At 42.7% G+C, this 24553-nt stretch overlaps 1 protein-coding gene across 1 annotated transcript in view; it reads left to right on the plus strand.

Moving 5' to 3' along the window:
- Window positions 1–676: 676 nt before the first annotated feature.
- Window positions 677–24553, plus strand: part of LOC106604065 (short transient receptor potential channel 3) — a 72083-nt gene continuing 48206 nt past the window's right edge. Inside the window, exons 1-4 of the mRNA XM_045717507.1 lie at window positions 677–1378; window positions 18089–18248; window positions 21928–22096; window positions 22212–22344. Coding sequence (XP_045573463.1) covers window positions 1248–1378; window positions 18089–18248; window positions 21928–22096; window positions 22212–22344 — 593 coding nt within the window. The 5' untranslated portion in view covers window positions 677–1247. The remainder of the gene's footprint in view (window positions 1379–18088; window positions 18249–21927; window positions 22097–22211; window positions 22345–24553) is intronic.

A 24553-nucleotide genomic window follows, 5' to 3' on the forward strand; every position in this document is an offset into this window, starting at 1 on the left:
AGAGGGGGTGGAGAGAGAAGGGGGTTAGAGAGAGAGGGGGTTAGAGAGATAAACACTCTACATAGCTGATAAGATAACACTTGAAATGTTTATCTTTTTTAAAAACCTTTTGCAGTGCGATGTTTTACTGTTTTACTGTTTTACTGTTTTACTGTTTTACTGTTTTACTGTTTTACTGTTTTACTGTTTTACTGTTTTACTGTTTTACTGTTTTACTGTTTTATTGTAACATGTGTTTCTTCTCACTTGTGTTTATCATTTGTTTTGGCAATATAAGCATATGTTTCCCATGCCAATAAAGCCAATTTGAATTTAAATTAATTGAGAGGGGGAGAAAGTGGTGTGTGAGAGAGAGAAGGGAGGAGAGGCAGAGAGAGAGAGGCAGTTAGAGAGAGAGAGAGAAAGTAGAGAAAGAGAGAGAGAGAGAGAGAGAGCGAGAGAGAAAGTAGAGAGAGAGAGAGAACGGATGACAGAGGCCACGCGTTGCTGTATTGGCGACTCCGTGTGTGTGAGATGTCAGAACCCCAGAGCGGCAACCAGCAGCAAGAGCGGCCGTTGTGGATTGTGGTCTGTAGTTCTCTGTAGTGGTGTGTAGTGGTCTGTAGTATTCTGCAGTGGTCTGTAGTATTCTGCAGTGGTCTGTAGTATTCTGCAGTGGTCTGTAGTATTCTGCAGTGGTCTGTAGTTATCTATAGTATTCTGCAGTGGTCTATAGTATTCTGCAGTGGTCTGTAGTATTCTGCAGTGGTCTGTAGTATTCTGCAGTGGTCTGTAGTTATCTATAGTATTCTGCAGTGGTCTGTAGTATTCTGCAGTGGTCTGTAGTATTCTGCAGTGGTCTGTAGTATTCTAAAGTGGTCTGTAGTATTCTGCAGTGGTCTGTAGTATTCTGCAGTGGTCTGTAGTATTCTGCAGTGGTCTGTAGTATTCTGCAGTGGTCTGTAGTATTCTGTAGTATTCTGCAGTGGTCTGTAGTATTCTGCAGTGGTCTGTAGTATTCTGCAGTGGTCTGTAGTATTCTGCAGTGGTCTGTAGTGGTCTGCAGTGGTCTGTAGTATTCTGCAGTGGTCTGTAGTATTCTGCAGTGGTCTGTAGTATTCTGTAGTGGTCTGTAGTGGTCTGTAGTGGTCTGTAGTGGTTTGCAGTGGTCTGCAGTGGTCTGCAGTGGTCTGTAGTGGTTTGCAGTGGTCTGCAGTGGTCTGCAGTGGTCTGTAGCGGTTGTTTAGCAGTTGTGGAGCGGTCGGAAGATGAACCAGCGCCGGTCAGTGTCGGAACAGAACCATGTGATCGAGCGGAGGGTCAGGAGTCGGGACAACCTGCTCATCAATGCAGACTTCGGAGATGACAACTGTTCCAGTTACCATGGATACTACCCAGGGTGAGTGACATGGCACGGATTCAGGCTGAAATAATAAGGTCTCCTTATGACTTGCATTTTTTAAGTTGTTTGAAATAGTGTCTGATAACGTAGGCCTCAACTAATCTTCTCAACGTGATTTCCTGAGTAATACGTAACAGATTTACTAAGCAGCCTTTATGTTCAGAACAACAGAATACAAGGCAAGAAAAATAGACGAATGGAACAGACTTTCTGTAGGTCTGTATTACACTTCAGTCTTTATGCTATTAACCTGTCTTTATAGAGAAAGGTGTATTACAGTAAGGTTTATTTTGATCTTGTACACATAAACAATTAAAAGAGCTAAATTGCAGGTTGTAGACAAAAAACAGGTTGATTTAGACAAGGTGTTGTAGCCCACTCTGATTAGGGTTTCATATCATGACACTTGAGACGACAACACACTGAGTTGGCAGAGATGAGGGGACTAAACCCTAAGAGGAAGATAATAAAGGACAAGTTGTATTCACGTACAGAACATTAGGAAAACAAATAGATGAATGGGAATAGCACCATTGTTTAGAATTCATGGGTCTGGCACCATTGTTTAGAATTCATGGGACTAGCACCATTGTTTAGAATTCATGGGACTGGCACCATTGTTTAGAATTCATGGGACTGGCACCATTGTTTAGAATTCATGGGACTAGCACCATTGTTTAGAATTCATGGGACTAGCACCATTGTTTAGAATTCATGGGACTGGCACCATTGTTTAGAATTCATGGGACTAGCACCATTGTTTAGAATTCATGGGACTAGCACCATTGTTTAGAATTCATGGGACTGGCACCATTGTTTAGAATACATGGGACTAGCACCATTGTTTAGAATTCATGGGACTAGCACCATTGTTTAGAATTCATGGGACTGGCACCATTGTTTAGAACTCATGGGACTAGCACCATTGTTTAGAATTCATGGGACTAGCACCATTGTTTAGAATTCATGGGACTGGCACCATTGTTTAGAATTCATGGGACTGGCACCATTGTTTAGAATTCATGGGACTGGCACCATTGTTTAGAATTCATGGGACTGGCACCATTGTTTAGAATTCATGGGACTAGCACCATTGTTTAGAATTCATGGGACTGGCACCATTGTTTAGAATTCATGGGACTGGCACCATTGTTTAGAATTCATGGGACTGGCACCATTGTTTAGAATTCATGGGACTGGCACCATTGTTTAGAATTCATGGGACTAGCACCATTGTTTAGAATTCATGGGACTAGCACCATTGTTTAGAATTCATGGGACTAGCACCATTGTTTAGAATTCATGGGACTGGCACCATTGTTTAGAATTCATGGGACTAGCACCATTGTTTAGAATTCATGGGACTGGCACCATTGTTTAGAATTCATGGGACTGGCACCATTGTTTAGAATTCATGGGACTGGCACCATTGTTTAGAATTCATGGGACTAGCACCATTGTTTAGAATTCATGGGACTGGCACCATTGTTTAGAATTCATGGGACTAGCACCATTGTTTAGAATTCATGGGACTAGCACCATTGTTTAGAATTCATGGGACTAGCACCATTGTTTAGAATTTATGGGACTGGCACCATTGTTTAGAATTCATGGGACTAGCACCATTATTTATAATTCATGGGACTGGCACCATTGTTTAGAATTCATGGGACTGGCACCATTGTTTAGAATTCATGGGACTAGCACCATTGTTTAGAATTCATGGGACTGGCACCATTGTTTAGAATTCATGGGACTGGCACCATTGTTTAGAATTCATGGGACTAGCACCATTGTTTAGAATTCATGGGACTGGCACCATTGTTTAGAATTCATGGGACTAGCACCATTGTTTAGAATTCATGGGACTAGCACCATTGTTTAGAATTCATGGGACTAGCACCATTGTTTAGAATTCATGGGACTGGCACCATTGTTTAGAATTCTTGGGACTGGCACCATTGTTTAGAATTCATGGGACTGGCACCATTGTTTAGAATTCATGGGACTAGCACCATTGTTTAGAATTCATGGGACTGGCACCATTGTTTAGAATTCATGGGACTAGCACCATTGTTTAGAATTCATGGGACTAGCACCATTGTTTAGAATTCATGGGACTAGCACCATTGTTTAGAATTCATGGGACTAGCACCATTGTTTAGAATTCATGGGACTGGCACCATTGTTTAGAATTCATGGGACTAGCACCATTGTTTAGAATTCTAATGAATTTATGCAGCAAGCAATGCAGATGTAGAAGCACGGTGGCTAGGAAAAACTGTCTAAAAGGCAGGAACTTAGGAAGAAACCTAGAGAGGAACCAGGCTCTGAGGGGTGGCCATTCCTCTTCTGGCTGTGCCGGGTTGAGATTATAACAGAACATGGCCAAGATGTTCAAATGTTTATAGATGACCAGCAGGGTCAGATAATAATAATCACAGTGGTTGTAGAGGGTGCAACAGGTCAGCACCTCAGGAGTAAATGTTGTGTTCATAGGCTGTCATTGTAAATAAGAATTCTTTCTTAACTGACTTGTCTAGTTAAATAAAGGTTAGATTAAAGAAAGATAAATAAAATGTCAGTTGGCTTTTCATAGCCGAGCATTCAGAGTTCGAGACAGTAGGTGCGGTAGAGGGAGTGAATCAAAAACAGCAGGTCCGGGACAAGGTAGCACGTCCAGTGAACAGGTCAGGGTTCCATAGCCACAGGCAGAACAGTTGAAACTGTAGCAGCAGCACGACCAGGTGTACTGGGGACAGAAAGGAGTCATCAGGCCAGGTAGTCCTGAGGCATGGTCCCAGGGCTCAGGTCCACTTGGAGGGGAGAGAGAGAGAATTAGAGGGAGCATTCTTAAATTCACACAGGACACCGGATAAGACAGGATCCCCCCGACACAAACTATTGCAGCATAAATACTGTAGGCTGAGACAGGAGGGGTCAGGAGACACTTTGGCCCCATCCGATGAAACCCCCGGACAGGGCCAAACAGGCAGGATATAACCCCACCCACTTTGCCAAAGCACAGCCCCCACACCACTAGAGGGATATCTTCAACCACCAACTTACTACCCGGAGAGAAGGCAGAGTATAGCCCACGAAGATCTCTCTCACGGCACGAACCCGAGGGGGGCACGAACCCGGACAGGAAGATCACGTCAGTGACTCAGCCCCTGTAAAAGGGTTAGAGGCAGAGAATCCCAGTGGAGAGAGGGGAACCGGCCAGGCAGAGACAGCAAGGGCGGTTCGTTGCTCCAGCCTTTCCATTCACCTTCACACTCCTGGGCCAGACTACACTCAATCATAGGACCTACTGAAGAGATGAGTCTTCAATAAAGACTTAAAGGTTGATACTGAGTCTGCGTCTCTCACATGGGTAGGCAGACATTCCATAAAAATGGAGCTCTATAGGAGAAAGCCCTGCCTCCAGCTGTTTGCTTAGAAATTCTAGGGACAATAAAGAGGCCTGCGTCTTGTGACGGTAGCGTACGTGTAGGTATGCACGGTAGGACCAAATCGGAAAGATAGGTAGAAGCAAGCCCATGTAATGCTTTGTTGGTTAGCAGTAGAACCTTGATATCAGCCCTTGCCTTAACAGGAAGCCAGTGTAGGGAGGCTAGCACTGGAGTAATATGATCACATTTTTGGTTCTAGTCAAGATTCTAGCAGCCGTATTTAGCACTAACTGAAGTTTATTTAGTGCTTTATCAAGGTACCCGGAGAGTAGAGCTTTGCAGTAGTCTAATCTAGAAGTGACAAAAGCATGGATTAACTTTTCTGCATAATTTTTGGATAGAAAGTTCCTGATTTTTTGCAATATTACATAGATGGAAAAAAGCTGTCCTTGAAACAGTCTTGATATGTTCGTCAAAAGAGAGATCAGGGTACAGAGTAACGCCGAGGTCCTTCACAGTTTTATTGGAGACGACTGTACAACCATCAAGATTAATTGTCAGATCCAACAGAAGATCTCTTTGTTTCTTAGGACCTAGAACTAGCATCTCTGTTTTGTCCGAGTCTAAAAGTAAAACATTTGCTGTATTTTTTCATATATGTTGTTTGTCTTCAAGAAGGCAGTGAGTTGCTGCGCAACAGCTTTTTCTAAATGTTTTGAGAGGAATGGGAGATTCGATATAGGCCGGTAGTTTTTTACATCTTCTGGGTCAAGGTTTGGCTTTTTCAAGAGAGGCTTTATTACTGCCACTTTTAGTGAGTTTGGTACACATCCGGTGGATAGAGAGCCGTTTATTATGTTCAACATAGGAGGGCCAAGCACAGGAAGCAGCTCTTTCAGTAGTTTAGTTGGAATAGGGTCCAGTATGCAGCTTGAGGGTTTGGAGGCCATGATTATTTTCATCATTGTGTCAAGAGATATTGGATTAAAAACCTGATTCTCTTCCTTGATCCTAGGTCCTGGCAATGTTGTGCAGACTCAGGACAACAGAGCTTTAGAGAAATACGCACATTTAAAGAGGAGTAATTTGCTTTCTAATGACTATGATCTTTTCATCAAAGAAGTTCATGAATTTCACTGTTGAAGTGAAAGCCATCTTCCTCTCTTACGTAATGCTGCTTTTTAGTTAGCTTTGTGACAGTATCAAAAATACATTTTGGATGGTTCTTTTTTCTCCTCAATTAAGTTGGAAAAATAGGATGATCGAGCAGCAGTGAGGGCTCTTCGATACTGCACGGTACTGTCTTTCCAAGATAGAAGACTTCCAGTTTGGTGTAGTGCCATTTCTGTTCCAATTTTCTGGAAGCTTGCTTCAGAGCTCGTGTATTTTCTGAATACCAGGGAGCTAGTTTCTTATGACAGATGTTTTTTGTTTTTAGGGGTGCAACTGCATCTAGGGTATTGCGCAAGGTTAAATTGAATTGCTCAGTTAGGTGGTTAACCGATTTTTGTACTCTGACCTCCTTTGAAAGGTGGAGGGAGTCTGGAAAGGCATCTAGGAATCTTTGGGTTGTCTGAGAATTTATAGCACGACTTTTGATGCTCCTTGGTTGGGGTCTGAGCAGATTATTTGTTGCGATTGCAAACGTAATAAAATGGTGGTCCGATAGTCCAGGATTATGAGGAAAAACATTAAGATCCACAACATTTATTCCAAGGGACAAAACTAGATCCAGGGTATGACTGTGGCAGTGAGTAGGTCCGGAGACATGTTGGACAAAACCCACTGAGTCGATGATGGCGCCGAAAGCCTTTTGGAGTGGGTCTGTGGACTTTCCCATGTGAATATTAAAGTCACCAAAAATGTGAATATTATCTGCTATGACTACAAGGTCCGATAGGAATTCAGGGAACTCAGTGAGGAACACTGTATACAGCCCAGGAGGCCTGTAAACAGTAGCTATAAAAAGTGATTGAGTTGGCTGCATAGATTTCATGACTAGAAGCTCAAAAGACGAAAACGCAGTCATTTTTGCTATTGTAAATGTTATCAACACCTCCGCCTTTGTGGGATGCGCGGGGGATATGGTCACTAGTGTAACCAGGGGGTGAGGCCTCATTTAACACAGTAAATTCATCAGGCTTAAGCCATGTTTCAGTCAGGCCAATCACATCAAGATTATGATCAGTGATTAGTTCATTGACTATAACTGCCTTTGAAGTGAGGGATCCAACATTAAGTAACCCAATTTTGAGATGTGAGGAATCACAATCTCTTTCAATAATGACAGGAATGGAGGAGGTCTTTATTCCAGTGAGATTGCTAAGGCAAACACCGCCATGTTTAGTTTTGCCCAACCTAGATCAAGGCACAGACACGGTCTCAATGGGGATAGCTGAGCTGACTACACTGACTGTGCTAGTGGCAGTCTCCACTAAGCTGGCAGGCTGGCTAACAGCCTGCTGCCTGGCCTTCACCCTATCTCATTGTGGAGCTAGAGGAGTTAGAGCCCTGTCTATGTTCATAGATTAGATGAGAGCACCTCTCGTAACAGTTATAGTAACAGCTGTTGAAGGTTACAGTAACAGCTGTTGAAGGTTACAGTAACAGCTGTTCAAGGTTACAGTAACAGCTGTTGAAGGTTACAGTAACAGCTGTTGAAGGTTACAGTAACAACTGTTGAAGGTTATAGTAACAGCTGTTGAAGGTTACAGTAACAGCTGTTGAAGGTTACAGTAACAACTGCTGAAGGTTACAGTAACAGCTGTTGAAGGTTATAGTAACAGCTGTTGAAGGTTACAGTAACAGCTGTTGAAGGTTACAGTAACAGCTGTTGAAGGTTATAGTAACAGCTGTTGAAGGTTACAGTAACAGCTGTTGAAGGTTACAGTAACAGATGTTGAAGGTTACAGTAACAGCTGTTGAAGGTTACAGTAACAGATGTTGAAGGTTACAGTAACAGATGTTGAAGGTTATAGTAACAGCTGTTGAAGGTTACAGTAACAGCTGTTGAAGGTTACAGTAACAACTGTTGAAAGTTATAGTAACAGCTGTTGAAGGTTACAGTAACAGCTGTTGAAGGTTATAGTAACAGCTGTTGAAGGTTACACTAACAGCTGTTGAAGGTTACAGTAACAACTGTTGAAAGTTACAGTAACAGCTGTTGAAGGTTACAGTAACAGATGTTCAATGTTATCGTAACAGCTGTTGAATGTTACAGTAACAGCTGTTGAAGGTTACAGTAACAGCTGTTCAAGGTTACAGTAACAGCTGTTGAAGGTTATAGTAACAGCTCAGTACTTTTCCTTATACCGGCAAAGACTCATTATAGATGTTTATGTTTACCTTTTAGGGGGTAGATCTGCTTTAATCTTGCTGGTAGTTTGTGGCTTCTATCAATTTAATTGTCTGCATCATTTCCAATCCCCCATATTGTTTTTTTTCTGTAAATATACACCACATGAACAAAAGTATGTGGACACCTGCTGGTCGAACATCTCATTCCAAAATCACGGGCATTAATATGGAGTTGGTCAAACCTCTACTGCTGTAACAGCCTCCACTCTTCCGGGAAAGCTTTCCACTATATGCTGACTCTTTGCTATGACACTCGAAATTGAGCTCAGGTGCATCCTGTTTCCATTGATAGACAGGATTGTGTCGAGGCACAGATCTGGGGAAGGGTACCAAAACATTTCAGTAACATTGAAGGTCCCCAAGATCACAGTGGCCTCCATCATTCTTAAATGGAAGAAGTTTGGAACCACCAAGACTTTTCATGTGGTGTATACAGCTGGCTGCCTGGCCAAACTGAGCAATCGGGGAGAAGGGCCTTGGTCAGGGAGGTGACCAAGAACCCAATGGTCACTCTGACAGAGCTCCAGACTTCCTCTGTGGAGATGGGAGAATCTTCCAGAACAAAAACCATCTCTGCAGCACTCCACCAATCAGGCCTTTATGGTAGAGTGGCCAGACGGAAGCCATTCCTCAGTAAAAGGCACATGACAGCCCGTTTGGAGTTTGCCAAATGGCACCTATTGGATTCTCAGACCATGAGAAACAAGATTCTCTGGTCTGATGAAACCAAGATTGAACTCTTTGGCCTGAATACAAAGTGTCACATCTGGAGGAAACCTGGCACCAACCCTACAGTGATGCATGGTGGTGGCAGCATCATGCTGTGGGGATGTTTATCAGCGGGAGGGACTGGGAGACTTGTCAGGATCGAGGGAAAGATGAATGGAGCAAAGTACAGAGAGATCCTTCATGAAAATCTGCTCAGGACCTCAGACTGGGGCGAAGGTTCACCATCCAACAGGACAACAACCCTAAGAACACAGCCAAGACAACGCATGAGTGGCTTCTCTGAATGTCCTTGAGTGGCCCAGCCAGAAGGCAGACTTGAACCTGATTGAACATCTCTGGAGAGACCTGAAAATAGCTATGTAGCGACGCTCCACATCCAATCTGACAGAGCTTGACAGGATCTGCAGAGAAGAATGGGAGAAACTCCCCAAATACAGGTGTGCCAAGCTTGTAACGTCATACCCAAGAAGACTCAAGGCTGTAATCGCTGCCGAAAGTGCTTCAACAAGTACCGAGTAAAGGGTCTGAATTCTTATGTAAATGTGATATTTAAAAGAATATATACATTTACAAAACTTTCTACAAACATGTTTATGCTTTGTCATTATGAGATATCGTGATGTCATTATGGGTTAGTGTGATGTCATTATGAGATATTGTGTGTAGATTGAGTTGAAAAACAAAACAATTTAATCCATTTTAGAATAAGGCTGTAAGATAACAAAATATGGAAAGTCAAGGGGTCTGAATACTGATCGTCTTTTCTTATTATTTGCTAAGCCTTTACAATTATAACTAACTATATTTATTTCACCACTTACCATAATGAGATACAAGTTTTGATTCTACATACCATAATGAGATACACGTTTTTTTATTATACTTAACATAATATATGTTTGTAAACTTACCATTAAGAAGTACCATGATAATTGAGTGTCCATTTGTGCCTCGTTTCAGGAAACTAGGCACATATGGTACTTCTTAATGTACCATGATAATTGAGTGTCCATTTGTGCCTCGTTTCAGGAAATGTCGCGTGTTGTTTTTTGGTCTGAAATGCATTCTGGAACATGTGAACTTTCATGTGCCTTAATAACAAACGTGTATGCCATCTGTAAATACTAATACAATTGTAAAATGATGAGCCTAGTTAGCCTAGTTTAGTCACAGAAAAGTAAGCAACCTTCACGCTAACCATGATTGGCTGAGATAATGAGTGGGCTAGACATGCCGAGAGATGAGTTCGGATTGGTCTGCTATGTAGCACGCTTCTGTCTAATACATGAGCTGCTCAGTATGTGTAGGTAATCCTTTCTAACACAGCTTTTTTGAAAGATATCATGTAGTAGAACTGCATAAGTGTTGCTCTCCACTTTCTGGAGGACCGAGTTTTGAAATCAGTGGAATTAGAGTATGATAGCTAAGGAGATGGAGAAACTTCTGGCGTTTGATTGAAAACATGCCAACGGAGTCGAAAAGAGAACACACAGAAGGCTGTTGTATAAAACACCGGATTACATCTTCAAACTAAAGGGCAACCATGGCATCCGTGACAGAGAGGGAGAAGCATTCATCCATGTACATTAGTAAGAGAGTCTAGCTAGCTACCATTTTCAGATATTACACATTTCTAATTTTGTCAAAGTCATTTTCATTTCAAGTTAATGTACTGGTAGCTAGCTAGCTGATGTTAGGTGTATGAGATCTGTGTAGCTATATTATTTGTATTTCAGAGCCATTTAAATTGACAGGTATAGCCTAATGTTAGCTAGCTAACATTGAACCTGGTTTGTTAGCTACCTGCAGCTTAATGCAGGCTAGTAACCATGAGTTGGGATTATGGTTCATTGTTTAGCTAGCTAGCTACATGTCAAAACAAAAGGTACCACTATGCAAGTAACCGTTTCAGTGCAACGTTCATGATGTCACTGCGACAAGTGTCGATAGGCGTAGCTGGTAAATTCGCTCTGGCTATCTACTCCGATTTCAGAGCATTCTCGTCTAAGTGTGTCAGAAGGCATAATAACCGACGCATTTACGAACGCTCAACACCCGTTGAATATGGCCGGTGTCAGTAAACGTTGGCAAAAAAAGCGTAATTAAATTGTTGCCAGCAGCACAGTTGCAGTCACCAACGCTCTGGATAACATGAAAACAGCCTAACCAGCTCTGCTAGGGAGAGTAACATGGTCAGAGTGAGCTGTTCTCGCATTTGTGTCTGGAAGTAGCTAGCAATCTAGCCAACGTTAGCCAGTTAGCTTGGGTGCTTGACTGCTGTTGTTAGGTCAGAACGCTCATCAACCTTACTCCTCGGCTAGAGCGTCCAGTGTGCGCTCTGAATGCTCCAGTGTGCGCTCTGAATGCTCCAGTCTGCGCTCTGAATGCTCCAGTGTGCGCTCTGAATGCTCCAGTCTGCGCTCTGAATGCTCCAGTGTGCGCTCTGAATGCTCCAGTGTGTGCTCTGAATGCTCCAGTCTGCGCTCTGAAAGCTCCAGTCTGCGCTCTGAATGCTCCAGTCTGTGCTCTGAATGCTCCAGTCTGTGCTCTGAATGCTCCAGTCTGTGCTCTGAATGCTCCAGTCTGCGCTCTGAATGCTCCAGTGTGCGCTCTGAATGCTCCAGTCTGCGCTCTGAATGCTCCAGTCTGCGCTCTGAATGCTCCAGTGTGCGCTCTGAATGCTCAGAGAGTGAAACACTCTGAGTTTACAAACGTACAGAGCGCATTCTGAGCACACTCTGCCACTCCAGATTTACACCTGTCGTGACGTATTGGTTAATGTGACGACTGTTGCTCATCGAATGATTAACGGTTTATAATTGCGTGATTAAATGAATCAAGCAATTATTAAGTCATTAACCTGGGGCACCATGGGAAAATTCGTTTTATTGAGTTTCTATTTCCCAAATTAACTAAAAGAATATCAGAATATCGATTTTACAACAGTCGCTAAATCTCCTCTAGTCTCATTTCTGAACGTCGCATAATCCGGGAATCTGCACGAACCTGGGCTTCACCAATGAGTTTACCACACCAATCTTAGTTGATTATTTATTTACTAGCAAGCTAAAATGATGATAAAAGATACACATACACAAAAACACAGTCTAGGCTATTGATTAGGACAGTATAACGGGCCAACACACTATGGCACGTGTTACCCAAAATGGGGATTTAAAAGAGAGAGAAACCAAGAAAGTACACGAGAGAAATATACATTTGGGTTCATTTGTCAGCCATGTTTATTTAAACCTAGCCTTGCCCCGAACTGCCGCTCTTATGGGTCAGAATATAATGATGTAATTACATGTTGGAGGTCTCAGGTGGGAAGCTCCGCGTGGCTCGTTTAGGCTTCTCACGGACGCACTTCTCCGACGCAACTCTCTGGTTGTCCTCACGATGTCAGTGTCCTTCTTGGCTTGGTGGTCTGATTTCTTCTCTTTTCTCTGTGGTGTCGTCTGAGGACAGACAGCTCTGTAGCTCAGAGCTCACAGCGTAGGAATGAAATAGCGTAGATACCACGATTCGATGAAGAGTGGAGGCTAGGTGGTTCGGCTTGAATTCACCCACTTAGACACAGCTATTTATCCGTAGCTTGTGTAGAAAAATATTTATTTGTCTTCAAACTTTGTGTTGCGTTTTAGGGTTTGTTGACCATTTGGACCTTCGCTGCAGCTTGGGGTCTCTTTTAGTCTACAGTTCATTCTTCAGTCACATGTCTTATACCCTCGGGTCAGAAGTGGGCGTAACCGCCTTTAGGGCAGTTCTCTGGGCGTACCAAGTTAAGGGACAAGGCCTAGATTTTACTCAAATCCAATTTTAGACACTAACTTCACATCTCATCTTTACCAAAACATTCTCTTTGATTTGGATATTTTCCACACAATGTACAATGTATAAACATCAGGCATATACTGTGAAAACTCTTAAAGGTGCAATGTTTCCATAATAACGTCAGCTGTTAACCTTTAATAACAAAACAAAAATGACATACATTTTGATATTCCATCTATCGTCATGACCACCATTGTGGCTGACGGAAACCATTGTTCCAAAGTCCCTTTATTGCATGTTTAATGTTCTGAGGCCAGTTCTCCATAGTGAGGACAAAGGAATTTCTCAGTGTCCTAAGATTTATCATGGGCCGTGAGGGGTCATAAAACCCCCACATCTTCAGACCCCTAGATCTCTCCTCCTCTGTTGGGGGTTGAGAGATAATCTGTAGGGTGGTGGTCTCCTGTACCCTGACCTGATCAGGACAGTCATGACACACCCGTAGTATAAACCAGCCTTTAGTCTTGAAATATTTGCTTGTTTAGTACTTGGCCTCACATGTGAATCCTTAAAGAGATGGGTGGGGCTAAGGCTTTAGAGATGGGTGGGGCTAAGGCTTTAGAGATGGGTGGGGCTAAGGCTTTAGAGATGGGTGGGGCTAAGGCTTTAGAGATGGGTGGGGCTAAGGCTTTAGAGATGGGTGGGGCTAAGGCTTTAGAGATGGGTGGGGCTAAGGCTTTAGAGATGGGTGGGGCTAAGGCTTTAGAGATGGGTGGGGCTAAGGCTTTAGAGATGGGTGGGGCTAAAGCTTTAGAGGTTGTGAACGATGCTGAATAGGGTGTAAACAAAGAAAAGCTCTCCAGTAGGTGTACCTAAACATTCAAGGCCATTTTCTCAAAAATGAAGTTACAAGTTTATCAACTTTCAAAGCAGAATTACTTTCACAATGTTCCTCAACTGTAGTTGTGTGATATACATTTTTTTTTGCTCTGAGTCTCTACTTTTTTCCAATGTAAAAAACTAAATTTCAAATTTTGCTACATAAGCCCGAATCGAGCTGGTTGCACTGTTATGCTGTAGCTGCGACTAAGTAAAACTCTATTTGTCCTCCAATATTCCACCCTCTAAAACCTCCCCCATCCCAAGTTGGGTTGTCCTCCCAGTGACTGGCTGACCATCCCTGTACACATGGATCCTAGGGCTTTTAAGAGATAGGAGCCCATCCTTTAAAAATACCACATGGATCCTAGGGCCTTTAAGAGATAGGAGCCCATCCTTTAAAAATACCACATGGATCCTAGGGCCTTTAAGAGATGGGGCCCATCCTTTAAAATGAGCACATGGATCCCAGGGCCTGAGATGGGGCCCATCCTTTAAAATGAGCAGATGGATCCCAGGGCCTTTAAGAGATAGGGCCCATCCTCTAAAAGAGCAGATCGATCCACCTACAGTCCAGGACCAGATCCATAGCCAACATCCTTTCTAACGCCTTCGCCTCGGGTTTCTACTGCATCTGTTATGTAAAAAAATATATATCGATAAAAAAATCTTGCGTATCTTAATTTATACCCATAAGTGACGAATAATATGCGTAATAATATAAGCACTTCTATGAAGGATTGTTGCCTATAACAAGATGTGGGATGCATACACTCACTCACCCTACCCTCCCAAACAAACACCTATGCCCTCTATCCCAGCCACAGATCAACCCATGTTTGTTTGTTTATATTGTGTGTGTGTTTGTCATATCAAAGTTTAGTTGTCACATGCGCCGAATACAACAGGTGTAGTAGACCTTACAGTGAAATGCTGAATACAACAGGTGTAGTAGACCTTACAGTGAAATGCTGAATACAACAGGTGTAGACCTCACAGTGAAATGCTGAATACAACAGGTGTAGTAGACCTCACAGTGAAATGCTGAATACAACAGGTGTAGACCTCACAGTGAAATGCTGAATACAACAGGTGTAGTAGACCTTACAGTGAAATGCCGAATACAACAGGTGTAGTAGACCTTACAGTGAAATGCTGAATACAACAGGTGTAGTAGACCTTACAGTGAAATGCTGAATACAACAGGTGTAGACCTCACAGTGAAATGCTGAATACAACAGGTGTAGTAGACCTCACAGTGAAATGCTGAATACAACAGGTGTAGACCTCACAGTGAAATGCTGAATACAACAGGTGTAGTAGACCTCACAGTGAAATGCTGAATACAACAGGTGTAGTAGACCTCACAGTGAAATGCTGAATACAACAGGTGTAGTAGACCTCACAGTGAAATGCTGAATACAACAGGTGTAGTAGACCTTACAGTGAAATGCTGAATACAACAGGTGTAGTAGACCTCACAGTGAAATGCTGAATACAACAGGTGTAGTAGACCTTACAGTGAAATGCTGAATACAACAGGTGTAGTAGACCTCACAGTGAAATGCTGAATACAACAGGTGTAGTAGACCTCACAGTGAAATACTGAATACAACAGGTGTAGTAGACCTCACAGTGAAATGCTGAATACAACAGGTGTAGTAGACCTTACAGTGAAATGCTGAATACAACAGGTGTAGTAGACCTTACAGTGAAATGCTGAATACAACAGGTGTAGTAGACCTTACAGTGAAATGCTGAATACAACAGGTGTAGACCTCACAGTGAAATGCTGAATACAACAGGTGTAGTAGACCTCACAGTGAAATGCTGAATACAACAGGTGTAGACCTCACAGTGAAATGCTGAATACAACAGGTGTAGTAGACCTCACAGTGAAATGCTGAATACAACAGGTGTAGTAGACCTCACAGTGAAATGCTGAATACAACAGGTGTAGTAGACCTCACAGTGAAATGCTGAATACAACAGGTGTAGTAGACCTTACAGTGAAATGCTGAATACAACAGGTGTAGTAGACCTCACAGTGAAATGCTGAATACAACAGGTGTAGTAGACCTTACAGTGAAATGCTGAATACAACAGGTGTAGTAGACCTCACAGTGAAATGCTGAATACAACAGGTGTAGTAGACCTCACAGTGAAATACTGAATACAACAGGTGTAGTAGACCTCACAGTGAAATGCTGAATACAACAGGTGTAGTAGACCTCACAGTGAAATGCTGAATACAACAGGTGTAGACCTCACAGTGAAATGCTGAATACAACAGGTGTAGTAGACCTCACAGTGAAATGCTGAATACAACAGGTGTAGTAGACCTCACAGTGAAATGCTGAATACAACAGGTGTAGTAGACCTCACAGTGAAATGCTGAATACAACAGGTGTAGTAGACCTCACAGTGAAATGCTGAATACAACAGGTGTAGTAGACCTCACAGTGAAATGCTGAATACAACAGGTGTAGTAGACCTGACAGTGAAATGCTGAATACAACAGGTGTAGTAGACCTTACAGTGAAATGCTGAATACAACAGGTGTAGTAGACCTCACAGTGAAATGCTGAATACAACAGGTGTAGACCTCACAGTGAAATGCTGAATACAACAGGTGTAGTAGACCTTACAGTGAAATGCTGAATACAACAGGTGTAGACCTCACAGTGAAATGCTGAATACAACAGGTGTAGTAGACCTCACAGTGAAATGCTGAATACAACAGGTGTAGTAGACCTTACAGTGAAATGCTGAATACAACAGGTGTAGTAGACCTTACAGTGAAATGCTGAATACAACAGGTGTAGTAGACCTTACAGTGAAATGCTGAATACAACAGGTGTAGTAGACCTCACAGTGAAATGCTGAATACAACAGGTGTAGTAGACCTCACAGTGAAATGCTGAATACAACAGGTGTAGTAGACCTCACAGTGAAATGCTGAATACAACAGGTGTAGTAGACCTTACAGTGAAATGCTGAATACAACAGGTGTAGTAGACCTTACAGTGAAATGCTGAATACAACAGGTGTAGTAGACCTCACAGTGAAATGCTGAATACAACAGGTGTAGTAGACCTTACAGTGAAATGCTGAATACAACAGGTGTAGTATACCTTACAGTGAAATGCTGAATACAACAGGTGTAGTAGACCTCACAGTGAAATGCTGAATACAACAGGTGTAGTAGACCTTACAGTGAAATGCTGAATACAACAGGTGTGGTAGACCTCACAGTGAAATGCTGAATACAACAGGTGTAGTAGACCTTACAGTGAAATGCTGAATACAACAGGTGTAGTAGACCTTACAGTGAAATGCTGAATACAACAGGTGTAGTAGACCTTACAGTGAAATGCTGAATACAACAGGTGTAGTAGACCTTACAGTGAAATGCTGAATACAACAGGTGTAGTAGACCTCACAGTGAAATGCTGAATACAACAGGTGTAGACCTTACCGTGAAATGCTGAATACAACAGGTGTAGTAGACCTCACAGTGAAATGCTGAATACAACAGGTGTAGTAGACCTCACAGTGAAATGCTGAATACAACAGGTGTAGACCTTACCGTGAAATGCTGAATACAACAGGTGTAGTAGACCTCACAGTGAAATGCTGAATACAACAGGTGTAGACCTTACCGTGAAATGCTGAATACAACAGGTGTAGACCTTACCGTGAAATGCTGAATACAACAGGTGTAGTAGACCTCACAGTGAAATGCTGAATACAACAGGTGTAGACCTTACCGTGAAATGCTGAATACAACAGGTGTAGACCTTACCGTGAAATGCTGAATACAACAGGTGTAGTAGACCTCACAGTGAAATGCTGAATACAACAGGTGTAGACCTTACCGTGAAATGCTGAATACAACAGGTATAGACCTTACCGTGAATGCTTAATTACAAGCCTTTAATCAACAATGCAGTTCAAGAAATAGAGTTTAGAAAATATTTACTAAATTAACTAAAGTAAAAAAAATAAAATAATTAACACTAAAATAATAATAACGAGGCTATATACAGGGGGTACCGGCACTGAGTCGATGTGCGAGGGTATAGGTTAGTCGAGGTCATTTGTACATGTAGGTAGGGGTTTCAGTTTGTATTTTGTATATATGTGTGTGTGTGTGTGTGTGTGTGTGTGTGTGTGTGTGTGTGTGTGTGTGTGTGTGTGTGTGTGTGTGTGTGTGTGTGTTGACGTGTGTGTGTGTGTGTTGACGTGTGTGTGTGTGTGTGTTGACGTGTGTGTGTGTGTGTGTGTGTGTGTGTGTTGACGTGTGTGTGTGTTGACGTGTGTGTGTGTGTTGACGTGTGTGTGTTGACGTGTGTGTGTGTGTGTGTGTGTTGACGTGTGTGTGTGTTGACGTGTGTGTGTTGACGTGTGTGTGTGTGTGTGTGTGTGTGTGTGTGTTGACGTGTGTGTGTGTGTGTGTGTGTGTGTGTGTGTGTGTGTGTGTGTGTGTGTGTGTGTGTGTGTGTGTGTGTGTGTGTGTGTGTGTGTGTGTATGTGTGTATTTACACATGTATATTTGTGTTTCCATTGTCAGTCGCAGCAGTGCAGAGCGACAGCTCCTGGCACGTCAGGCGGTTGCTAAGCGACGACAGGCCCTGCGAGGCCCCGCCTACATGTTCTCGGATCCGCCCATCAGCCTCTCGGATGCAGAACAGCGCTTCCTGGAGGCGGCAGAGTATGGCAATATCCCAGAGGTCAGTTACCATGACAACATTACAGCCCCGTCAAATAAAATACACATTTATTGGTCACGTGCACAGAATACAGGTGTAAACGGTACAGTGAAATGCTTACTTGCTAAATCTACTCAACAATGCAGTTCAAGAATAAGGATCAACAATAAGGAACTGTTACCATGACAATGTTACACCCCTGTCAGTTAACTTATAAGAGTCCAAGCCCTGTCTAAGCTGGGAGGGGGGGGGGAGTTCTACTAAGCAATATGGAATTGTTTTAAGAAGGTCATACCAAGGATACTTTTGATTAGTTTAACACTTTTTTTGATTACTACATGATTACAAATGTGTTAGTTCATAGTATGTCTTTACTATTATTCTACAATGTATAAAATAGTAAATACATTTTTTTTAAACTTGAATGAGTAGGTGCGTCCAAACTTTTTATTCGAAATAAAATAAAAAAGAGATATTCAAACCCTTTACTCAGTACTTTGTTGAAGCATCTTTGACAGTGATTAAAGCCTTAAGTCTTCTTGGGTGTGGCGCTACAAGCTTGGCACACCTGTATTTGGGGAGTTTCTCCCATTCTTCTCTGCAGATCCTCTCAAGCTCTGTCAGGTTGGATGGGGAGCGTCCCTGAACAGCTATTTTTACGTCTCTCCGGAGATGTTCGATCGGGTTCAAGTCCAATCTCTGGCTGGGCCACTCAAGGACATTTGGAGACTTGTCCCAAAGCCACTCCTGTGTAGGATTGGCTGTGTGGTTTGGGTTGTTGTTCTGTTGGAAGGTGAACCTTCACTGAAAAATGCATGAGAGCACCAGCTGTTCCAGAAGACTGTGTGATCACAATCTCCGCAGTTGATGTGAGTAAGACCTTTAAACAGGTCAACATTCCAAGGCCGCAGGGCCAGACGGATTACCAGGACGTGTTACTGCGAGCTCGCGTTGATAAACTGGCAAGTGTCTTCACTAACATTTTCAACCTCTCTCTGTCTGTCTGTAATGCCAACATGTTTTAAAACCTCTTCGGGCTAGGGGGCACTATTTTCACGTCTGGGTGAAAAGTGTGCCCAAAGTAAACTGCCTGCTACTCAGGCCCAGAAGCTAGGATATGCATATAATTGGTAGATGTGGATAGAACACAACCATCCAGGAAAATTCTTTTTTAGAGGTGACTGTGTTTTCAATTGGTTTTCTATGGGAAAGATTCTAGATTTCTAGATTTCTAGATTTCTGAGGCATCTGGTTGCAGTTCCTATCGCTTCCACTAGATGTCAACAGTCTTTAGAAATTGGTTGATGTTTTTCTTTTGAGTAATGAAGAAGTAGCCCTTTCCTTTCTGGGTGTCGAGTCTAGTGTACTGTTTTGTTTGGGGCGTGCGACCTGGCGCTCGCTCCACTTTCACTATTGAACACAGTTTATTCCGTCTTAAATGATATCGATTATTTATGTTTTAAAATACCTAAAGTTGGATTAGGAAAGTTGTTTGAAATGTTTGGACCAAGTTTACAGGTAACTTATTAGATACTTTGTAGGCATGTTGGGCGAGTTGGAACCGGTGTTTTTCTGAATCAAACGCGCCAAATAAATTGACATTTTGGGGATATAACGACAGAGTTTATCGAACAAAAGGACCATTTGTGATGTTTATGGGACATGTTGGAGTGCCAACAGAAGAAGATCTTCAAAGGTAAGGCATGAATTATATCGTTATTTATGAGTTTTGTGTCGCGCCTGGTGGGTTGAAATATGATTGTCATGTGTTTGTATGGTGGGGTGCTGTCCTCAAATAATAGCATGGTTTGCTTTCACTGTAAAGCCTTTTTGAAATCTGACACGGTGGCTGGATTAACAAGAAGTTAAGCTGTATTTTGGTGTATTGCACTTGTGATTTTATGAAAGTTTAATATTTCTAATAATTTATTTTGAAATTCGCTCTCTGCAATTTCACCGGATGTTGTCGAAACGTTCCGCTAGCGGAACGCCTAGCCGTAACAGGTTTCAAGCAGACCACCATAGTGCCTGTGCCCAAGAACACTAAGGTAACCTGCCTAAATGACTACCGACCCGTAGCACTCACGGCCCGTAGGACGTCGGTAGCCATGAAGTGCTTTGAAAGGCTGGTCATGGCTCACATCAACACCATCATCCCAGAAACCCTAGACCCACTCCAATTTGCATACCGTCCTAACAGATCCACAGATGATGCAATCTCTATTGCACTCCACACTGCCCTTTCCCACCTGGACAAAAGGAACACCTATGTGAGAATGCTATTCATTGACTACAGCTCAGCGTTCAACACCATAGTGCCCTCAAAGCTCATCAATAAGCTAAGGACCCTGGGACTAAACACCTCCCTCTGCAACTGGATCCTGGACTTCCTGACGTGTCTATGTTGTGATGTCATTAAGTTAAATGAAGACGTTATGATGAAAACATTGTAACTTTAAAGTTTTCATAATGTGTAAATTATGTTTACATACATTAAGTTGTGTAGAAAATATCCAGATTAAAGAAAATGTTTTTGTGACGATGAGACTGTGATTTTAGTTATCTAAACGAGATCATAGTAAATTGTGATACCTTGCCTCGTAACTAGCTACGCCCCAGGGAACCCAGAGAGCGTGTAAGATAGACGGAAATGCCCCCTTTCTACCCCGAGGGTATAAAGAATTTGAGTTAATAATTAACATATCAGACTAGATGACCACGAGCTGCAGCTAAGGTCTACGATTAGTCACGACCCCGAAACGCAACACGAGGTTGAAGAAGACAAAGGAACCTCTTAACAATCAATGCTACAGTTGAGGACTGTATCTAAGAAGGTGAATTCAAGCAGGACCACCCGGTTATTCTCTTCAAGTCATCGGTTGTCTACACTGCTTTCATTCCTACACTGGGATCAACTACATGGCTGACTAGCCATCCTCAAAAGACCACTCTTCCAGAATGAGTACAAGGAAACAGACAACTAAGAGAAAGGACATTGTGCCATCTTGTGGACAATCAGAGACTTACAACAGAGAACGACGGAGACGGCCATCCAAAGAACAAGGCATTGGTCTAACCTCTCCTACTAAGCGGAACTCGGCCCACGAAGGCCTGAGATACCCGATGAAGACCTTCAACACGTAAATACATGCATTACACTTCTTACCCTTATGAGCGGCAGTTCGGGGCAAGGTATTAGGGCTAAACTAAGCGTAGTTTACAAATGTATCCAAGTGTTGTTTCTCTCTCTCTCTCTCTCTCTCTCTCTTTAAATCTACATCTTTTGTAACACGTGCCATATTGTGTTGGTCCGCTAGGGACCTGTTGTCATCGTATTCAGTTTCTAATCAATAACCTTTACCGTGTATGTGTATCTTATGTTATCATTTAGCTTGTTAGTAAATAAATAATCAAATCAATTTGTGTGGTACGGAATGATCAGTGGGACCTGGGTTTGTGCAAATTTACGGATTATGCAACGTTCAGAATGAGACTGATATGAGGAAATGATAAATGGATGAATGGTATGATAATGATATATTTTGATATAGTCTTGAGTTAATTCGGGAAACGGTAACTCATTAATCAAACTTTTTCCGTGGTGCCCCAAGTTACTAATGAGTTGACTGTTACATGATTCATTTAATCACGTAATAATTATATCGCTGTTTTTTGAACCAGTATTTACTTCTCCCACAAGGTGCGACGCATGGTCCTACACATGCCCAGTCTCAACGTGAATGCAGTAGACTACATGGGCCAGAATGCATTGCAGCTGGCGGTGGCCAATGAACATCTAGAGGTGACAGAGCTGCTGCTGGGGAGAGTGGAGCTGTCCAGGGTGGGAGACGCTCTGCTACTGGCCATCAGTGAGTGATTGATTGATTGATTGATTGATTGATTGAGAGAGAGAGCGAGAGAGCGAGAGAGAGAGAGAGAGAGAGAGATACACACTTACTCCATTACTCTCTGTGTGTATCCTAGGTAAGGGTTATGTGCGGATAACGGAGGTGTTGCTAGGTCACCGGTCGTTCAGTGATGTGCAGCGCCTGACAGCAAGCCCTGCCCAGGCGGACATGTTGGATGACTTCTACGCTTATGATGAGGATGGGACACGGTGAGGGGGGGTGTGTGTGTGTATATATAATGTGTGTCTGTCTGTGTGTTTTTGTGTGTGTGTCTATGTACGTGTATGTCTCTCTCTCTCTAGTTTCTCCCGTGACGTGCCTCCAGTGATTCTAGGCCTAGCGTTGGGCCGGTAACCAGCAGGTAGTCTAGTGGTTAGAGTGTAGAGGAGGCAGGTAGTCTAGTGGTTAGAGTGTAGAGGAGGCAGGTAGTCTAGTGGTTAGAGTGTAGAGGCGGTAGGTAGCCTAGTGGTTAGAGTGTAGAGGCGGCAGGTAGCCTAGTGGTTAGAGTGTAGAGGCGGTAGGTAGCCTAGTGGTTAGAGTGTAGAGGCGGCAGGTAGCCTAGTGGTTAGAGTGTAGAGGCGGTAGGTAGCCTAGTGGTTAGAGTGTAGAAGCGGCAGGTAGTCTAGTGGTTAGAGTGTAGGGGGGGCAGGTAGCCTAGTGGTTAGAGTGTAGAGGTGGCAGGTAGCCTAGTGGTTAGAGCATTGGGCCAGTAACCAAAAGGTTGCTAGATCGATCCCCGAGCTGACAAGGTAAAAATCTGTCATTCTGCCCCTGAACAAGGCAGTTAACCCATTGTTCCCCAGTAGGCCGTCATTGTAAATAAGAATTTGTTCTTAACGGACTTTCCTAGTTAAATAAAACATTCTAGCAGCTAACACTGAGTGTACAAAACATTAAGAAAACTTTATTGACCTCAGAACAGCCTCAATTTGTTGGGGCTTTCGACACACAAGGTGTTAAAAGCGTTCCACGATGGATTGATCATCAATTAGGTATCATAGCTTTCACCTGGTCACACTCCCCCATCGACATGTTATTAGCAAACCATGGGAAGCCGATCTTCTGGGATGACTGAGAAGACAAGAGGAAGTGGAGGAGAGAGGAAGTGGAAGAGAGAGGAAGTGGAGACAGGTCATTCAGGATATGTGAGGCTGGATAAGGATAGGGCTGGGGATATTTGTGCTCTATCTGTGCTGACATGGGGTCTTGGGGAGTGTGACCAGTTAGTTTGAAGATGTAATCTGGAGACAGGTGTTTTTTCCATCTCCTTAGCTATCATACTCGAATTCCACTGATTTCAAAACTTGGAAAGTGGAGACTGCATTAACCTCTATGGGCTAGGTGGGACGCTTGCTGCTGTGATGTCACACTGGGGTATTTCCCCCAATAGATGTGGGAGATTATCAAAATGGGATTGTTTTCAAATTCTTTGTGCGTCTGTAAGGCTTTTCTCAATAGCAAGGCTATACTCAATGAGTCTGTACATACAGTTGAAGTCGGAAGTTTACATACATTTAGGTTGGAGTCATTAAAACTCATTTTTCAACCCTTCCATAAATTTCTTGTTAACAAACTATAGTTTTGGCAAGTCGGTTTGGACATCTACTTTGTGTATGACACAAGTAATTTTTCCAACAATTTTTTACAAAACAGATTATTTCACTTATAATTCATTGTATCACAATTCCAGTGGGTCAGAAGTTTACATACACTAAGTTGACTGTATCTTTAAACAACTTGGAAAATTCCAGAAAATGATGTCATGGCTTTGGAAGCTTCTGAATGGCTACTTGACATAATTTGAGTCAATTGGAGTTGGATGTATTTCAAGGCCTACCTTCAAACTCCGTGCCTCTTTGCTTGATATCATGGGAAAATCAAAAGAAATCAGCCAAGACCTCAGAAAAGAAATTGTAGACCTCCAGATGTCTGGTTCATCCTTGGGAGCAATTTCCAAATGCCTGAAGGTACCACGTTTATCTGTACAAACAATAGTACGCAAGTATAAACACCATGGGACCATTCAGCTGTCATACCGCTCAGGAAGGAGACGTGCTCTGTCTCCTAGAGATGAACGTACTTTGGTGCGAAAAGTGCAAATCAATCCCAGAACAACAGCAATGGACTTTGTGAAAATGCTGGAGGAAACGGGTAAAAAAGTATCTATATCCACAGTAAAACGAGTCCTATATCGACATAACCTGATAAGCCGATCTGCAAGGAAGAAGCCACTGCTCCAAAACCACCATAAAAAAGCCAGACTACGGTTTGCAACTGCACATGGGGAAAAATATCATACTTTTTGGAGAAATGTCCTCTGGTCTGATGAAACAAAAATAGAACTGTTTGGTAATAATGACCATTGTTATGTTTGGAGGAAAAAGGGTGGGGATCATATTTAGGCATCCATTTCCCCAC

This window comes from Salmo salar, chromosome ssa04 (genome assembly GCF_905237065.1).
Source record: "Salmo salar chromosome ssa04, Ssal_v3.1, whole genome shotgun sequence".
Taxonomy (NCBI): domain Eukaryota; kingdom Metazoa; phylum Chordata; class Actinopteri; order Salmoniformes; family Salmonidae; genus Salmo; species Salmo salar.